The 6,279-nt window shown below is 32.9% G+C and overlaps 1 protein-coding gene across 2 annotated transcripts; it reads left to right on the top strand.

Moving 5' to 3' along the window:
- The first annotated feature begins 1,231 nt into the window (after positions 1 to 1,231).
- On the top strand, positions 1,232 to 5,911 carry LOC129315953 (pentatricopeptide repeat-containing protein At1g12775, mitochondrial-like). Of its 2 annotated transcripts, none has more exons than XM_054960140.1 (3): positions 1,232 to 2,992; positions 4,755 to 4,816; positions 5,574 to 5,911. In XM_054960140.1, the coding sequence occupies exon 1, from the start codon at positions 1,316 to 1,318 to the stop codon at positions 2,519 to 2,521; it is 1,206 nt and encodes a 401-aa protein (XP_054816115.1). In that variant the 5' UTR covers positions 1,232 to 1,315; the 3' UTR covers positions 2,522 to 2,992; positions 4,755 to 4,816; positions 5,574 to 5,911. The 2 variants fall into 2 exon arrangements, with proteins under 2 accessions (XP_054816115.1, XP_054816114.1); XM_054960139.1 differs by having other exon boundaries at positions 4,755 to 4,844.
- Positions 5,912 to 6,279: the final 368 nt, after the last annotated feature.

The following is a 6,279-nucleotide window of genomic DNA, read 5'->3' as shown; positions in this document are numbered from 1 at the left end:
TATATATATATATTCCTATGTTGCACCAACTTTTCTTTTAATGCTAAAATAAAAATAAATAAATAAAGAAATAAATTATTTATCAATTTTTTTAATTCCTAGATTCACTGCTCATTACAAATTTTTAAATATTGATGCAGAATATTATAAATAAAAATCTCAATTATAATTTAGGAGTTATATTTAAAATTTAAATGTCTGATTTACAATTAAATTTTTTGAATTTATAATTATTTAAATTAATATTACAACTTATTTTTTAAAAAAATTTATCTTAACGTATTGAAATCTAAAATACATTAAGATAACATATCCTAATATATTTTTTAATTGCAATTAGTTTACAAAGAGTTTTGGCCAACATAAATTAGTTTACAAAGAGAAAATTTATAGTAAATAGAAGAACAACTAATATGATTCCACCAATCCCTTCACTGGTTTGGCAAGCACTCCATCCAATGAAAATTGAAATTTAAAGAAGTTTAACAGCATCTGAATATCACACCAAAACATATTCACTAGAGGATCTTTCTCCCAAGTTTGTTAAAAGAAAAAATTCTTTAAAATCCTCCAATTGATGAAGACTAATAGGCCATTTGGTTCGATGCAGTGTAATGCTATAATCCTAATGTATTATATGATTTCAGTTGTTTGATTGGTACTAGACAAAGTAAAAGAAATTACATCATGTAAAGGGAATTATATCATACATTGTAAAGAGAATTACATCAATAAACATATGTAATCTTCATTACAACCATAATTTATATCAAAATATCCCTCCTCATATAACATACCAAACAAACATATGTAATTCTTGTTACATTACATTTCATTCTTTAGCATTATATTACATTATATTCCTTTTAATTTTTTGAGTCAAATGGGGCATAAGTTTATACTTTTTTAATTTTACATTTCTCATTTAAAATATTCGAAAACCTCTTTTACTTTAAAAAACCAAGATAAAACCATTATCCTAGTTCTTCGATGATAATATTATATTTTCATTTTTTAAGAAATTCAAGCCAAAAGTAGTAACAGGATTAAAAAACGATTTCTATGATTGGGAGTAAAATTTGAATGATTGAGATTTCATTTTTTTTAAAAAAAATATTAACCTTGAATTATATTAAGGTATAACCATAAATTTGAAGTGGTTTACAGAAATAATTATATCTAATTGGTTAATGGATTAATATTCCGATTTTAGCAAGCGGTGATTCCTCAGACTACTTTTGTTGTCTCTTCTCGTCGAGCTCCGCATCTCCCGGTAGCAGCACGAGTGTTTTGGCGAAGGATCTGAAAGGTAAAGATGATGTTTTGGAGAGCTTCAAGGTATGCCTTCCCCAAAGTTTGTCTCTTCTCTGCATCGTCTCTATCCTCATCCGTTTTTTCTGACTCATGTGCTCTAACTCTCCACTTCTTCCATTCCAATTCGAGTAATCCTCATAGCATCGAAGAGGCTGTCTCTTCTTTCCACACCTTGCTTCATGGGCATCCCCCACCCTCTATAGTCCAAATTACTAAGATTTTAGGATCTCTTGCACGGATGAAACACTATCCTACTGCTATCTCCCTTTATGAACTCGCAGAATCTAAGGGATTCACGCCTTCTTTCGTTACTCTTAGCGTCTTGATAAATTGTTACTGCCATGTGGGTCTAATGAATTTCGCGTTCTCTACCTTAGGGAAGATTCTTAAGATGGGCTGTCAGCCAAATACGATAATTTTGAATACTCTGATGAATGGCCTTTGCATCGACAATGATGTTGGGAAGGCCTTAGATTTCCATGATAATGTGATAGCAAAAGGGTTTCACTTAGATGAAGTTAGTTACGGCACCCTTATCAACGGTCTATGTAAATCAGGAAAAACATTAACTGCCATCAAATTGCTCAAAAAGATGGCCAGAGGGTTGGTTGAACCTGGTTTAGTCATGTATAGTACAGTTATTGATGGTTTTTGCAAGGAAGGACTCATAACCGAAGCCATTGATTTATTTCATGAAATGTGTCGTCATGGAATATCTCCCAATGTTGTGACCTACAATTCTTTGATACATGGCTTTTGTTTGATGGACAAATGGGCAGAAGCAGCAAAAATTTTTAATCAAATGAAAATTGAAGGCATCAACCCAGATGTCCATACTTTTGATATCTTGGTCAATGCATTTTGTAAGCAAGGACGTGTCACTAGGGCTGAAGCTGTGATTGGCATGATGATGAAGCACGGTGTAAAACCCAATGTAGTTACTTTCAACACTTTAATGGATGGGTATTGTTTGATCAATCATGTTGGGGAGTCAAGAGAATTGTTCAATAAGATGGTCAAGAGTAGTTTGGCTCCTGATATTTTTAGTTACAGTATTTTGATTAATGGACTCTGTAAAATCAAGATGGTGGATGATGCCTTGGATCTCTTTAAAGAAATGAAGAGCAAAAATTTGCTTCCCGATATGGTCACCTATAATTCTCTTGTTGACGGTTTGTACAAATCAAGTAAAATGTCATATGTGTAGGATATTATTTATGAGATGCATGCTATCGGTCATACTCCCGGTATAATATTTTATAATACCTTGTTAGATGGCTTGTGTAAAAGTCATCATTTAGATCAAGCAATTGCCTTATTTAAGTGAATTGTTGATCGTGGAATTCAGCCTGATGCATGCACATATACTATACTACTTATTGGTCTATGCAAAGGTACTAGCTTAAATGATGCACGACAGATTTTTCAGTATCTTTTGGCCAATGGCCATCCTTTGAGTGTCCAGGCATATACTGCAATGATCAACGGGCTTTGCAAAGAGGGTTTGTTTGATGAGGCAAAGGCGTTGCTTTATAAAATGAAAGATAATGGATGTTCACCTGATCTTGTAACATTTTATACAATTATTAGACCTCTTTTGAAAAAGGGTGAGAATGATAAGGCCAAGGATCTTTTGGATTAAATGTTCACCAAAGGTCTCCTATGGCGATAAAAGAAGGTTAGATAGTTTTCTCCATATCTATTTAACTGTTGATAGTTGACATTCATGTTGGCAATGAAATTTATTGTAATAGTTAGCAAATTTGTTTCATTTTAGTTAATTTTGTGTACTAAAATGTTTATATAAATAAAGAGAAGCATAGTTTTCAGACCCATGGTCTAGTTGTGTCCTTTGAAGATGTTGAGAGTGGAGACTAGAGATTGAAGTAGGTAAGGCTCCTATCAAGCAGCCTATGGCCTAGCCTGGTTGGGGCCTATTTATAAACAGGAGGCCAAAAGCCTATTTAGCAGCATTTATGTAGTCTCCCTGAACAGGCCAAGCATGTTTTTTCAAGTTTAAAATATTTGGAGCAGTACTTGTAAACTACCAGCTTAACTGTACTCCAAGTGCACTATTTTGAAGCCTAGGCTTCCTGATCTCTTCAATTTCGAAGTGAATATGGTCTGAATTTTTTGGTATGTTCCTTTGAACTGTTATATTCTATGCAATATATGTAATGATTAATTAATTTATGTGCTTGTACTGATGCCTATGGCAGATAATGTAGTAAATATGCTCCATTCACTTAATTGAATTTGTGGCAGTGGCATTATAGATTGAAACTATAACACCTAGTGGGATAATATTTCTTCTTGTTGTGCGAATTGAAACTATCATCCAGATCAGGACTGTTATTTAGAATTTTAGATTGGTATAGCTTGTCTTTCAAATGGATATTGATTTGAAAATGTCAAGTGACATGATTTTCAGTGTGAAGAAATAGGATTTAGTATTCTTTAATTTGTCTATCTTATTTGGATGTTTAACTGCTCTTATTGTGACCATCAAGGTGTGATAATTGTTTTTCCCGGTCAAATCTGAAAACTATTTTTGTTCATTTTGTGCAGTTTTCTGTACAATGTGTCTTTTATTTGGTCTGGCATTTCTAATTGTGATTTTGTATTAAAAATAAATGACATTTCCATTTGCCATTCTCATATTAGTGATGAAGTGGTATATAAAAGCTGAAGGGATTTGAGAATACATTTAAGTGAATGAACTTCTGAATGAGACTGTTAATTCCATCTGGAGTGTGAATACATCTGGTCATCCATTATTTTGTTCAGAATCAGAATATTACCTTTGTTGGCAGCATGCCAGGGTGCACCGTTTTGGTCCTTAAGTTCTCTCTTTTGCTCGGTTTTCTGTACACTACTCAATAGCTGCCATCTCTAACTTGCGAATTTATGATGAATTGTTGTATTGCATTGTTGCAATAGTTTGGATTTATTTGAATAATGTTTTTTTAGATTTATTATAAATTTTAATTTAATTTAATTTGAACATCATGTAGGCTTTAAATAGGCTCAAAGCTTATATAAATGTAGGTTTTGATAGGCTCTAAGCCTTTTCTTGAATGACCAGCAATGAGCGCTAGAAGCTGCACCTTTTCCAGGATTACCAGCAGCCAAACAATTAATACTTGGCATATTTATGGCCCTTTGTATACTCTTATTGACTAATTTGTAAATGCTTTTGTTTCTGGCCTGGAGCTATCTTAGTGATTCTTTTCCTCTGTTGTACCCTAAGTGAATTTCTCGTGAATTTAGAGGAGGGCTGGACACAGCTTGAAAGTTTTGTTTTTTGGGTGTAGTTCATATATTTTCTGGTTATTTGCTTCTTCTTTCTCTAAAGGTTTGTTTCAATTTGAAAGCTTGCTTTTGATGGCTTCAAGGAGAATGTAGGGAATTTGATAGCTTCTATTGTTTGAACTTTCCAGATAAGCAAGGCCATATCTGGATCCGACAAAACTGATTTCATGAAGAAGCTTCCAAAATTTATGTATGATGATAACGAGATAGCTTTGGAGGTAAGGAATTATTGCAATTATCTGTTTTTTTAAACCATTCTGATTGTATATGTATGAAAGAGGATATTATTTGTTTATGATAGTGTTTGTGCAATTTATTGTAGCATTGTACCCTGTTCTCCGGTCAAGCTTCATTTATTTCAATTTCATCTCATCACGAATCCATGAAACCTTGGTGGTAGCTGATAGGAAATTGAATTTCATTTACTCAGACATACTTCAAAACTCAAAAGTGCTTAGTTCTTATTACCAATAACCACACTGGAAAACCCATCTTCCTCTTTGTTCACTGATGCTTTCTCTGTAACATATTTTCTCTTGACTGTGTTTCCGTGAACTGAGAACAGCATCTAAAAATGAGAGAATTACACCTTTTGCTGTACTTCATCGTGGTTGTAGAATGTGAAAATCTTGAAGCGAAGTGAACTGAGGCATGCAAAAAATGCCACCAAAAAGAAAATTAGGCTCCGTTTTGGTGAGGAGGACAGAATTGGATTCCTTGTCCATTCCTTGTCATATGATATGCCTCCAAACTCTGAAAGCATTGTGATATCTTGGGCATTGTCGTGTCAGATTGCTGGCATCAATTTAGCTTTATTAAGATATGACATTGTTTATGCAAATGTATTCTGATCATTGTGTGCTAAATGGAGATATGTAGATAGTCCTTTAATCTCTCTGTTTCTTTTCTCATACTCGGCTGAAAAATAAAATGTAATAATGTTGCAGGTCATTGTTTTGGACCACTCCTGTAAATTGTGCAGAAGTGGATGTCCTGTGTATATTTTGGACATTGCTACACTCTTTGGACAAAAGCAAGCTACAAGATCAAGATGTTAAAAACTGAGCAAAACAAGTTTACGATCATTGATGAGAATGATGAGAACGATTGCCTCCTTCCTAGGATTTAGCAGAAAGTGTGTATCTGCTATTTGTTATTCTGGAGAACTCTTCATTTGTTACAGAACTATGAGAATTCACACTTTATTGATTTTTAATTGTAGTAGCTTGTAAGGATTAATTTATGCATGTCAATTTTCAAATGAAGGATCACTAGTGTTAGTTTATGTCTTCCAGTTCCATTCTTGTACATTTTAATATTTTACCATGCTACAGTGCTGCTGTTATGTCTTCCAATCCCATTCTCGTTTAAGCAAATTGTTCCTATTTCTCTTTCAATTCTTGATTATCTGCTAATGAAATTTCAGGATATTTATTTGTATTTTCAGAATGTCTGCTGGTGTTTTTATGAGAATTGAGGAATTTTTCAGAATATTTATTTTCATTTTCAGATATTGGTGTTTTTACAAAGAGTGAGGAAGTTTTTAGAAGGAAAAAATTTATATACTTATGCTTATATAATTGAAGTATTTGTATTCAATTAAATTAAGATATTGGGATCTTTTATGAATTATTTTTTTATAATAATTTTTTT

The sequence above is a fragment of the Prosopis cineraria genome, unplaced genomic scaffold, assembly GCF_029017545.1.
Source record: "Prosopis cineraria cultivar Desert tree isolate PC_DT_omini unplaced genomic scaffold, ASM2901754v1 PC7, whole genome shotgun sequence".
Classification (NCBI taxonomy): domain Eukaryota; kingdom Viridiplantae; phylum Streptophyta; class Magnoliopsida; order Fabales; family Fabaceae; genus Prosopis; species Prosopis cineraria.
This window is presented reverse-complemented; position numbering and strand designations above follow the sequence as displayed.

Bases quoted from the DNA above. Each gene is read 5' to 3' on its own strand.
- LOC129315953 (XM_054960140.1), top strand. From the start codon at position 1,316: ATGATGTTTTGGAGAGCTTCAAGGTATGCCTTCCCCAAAGTTTGTCTC.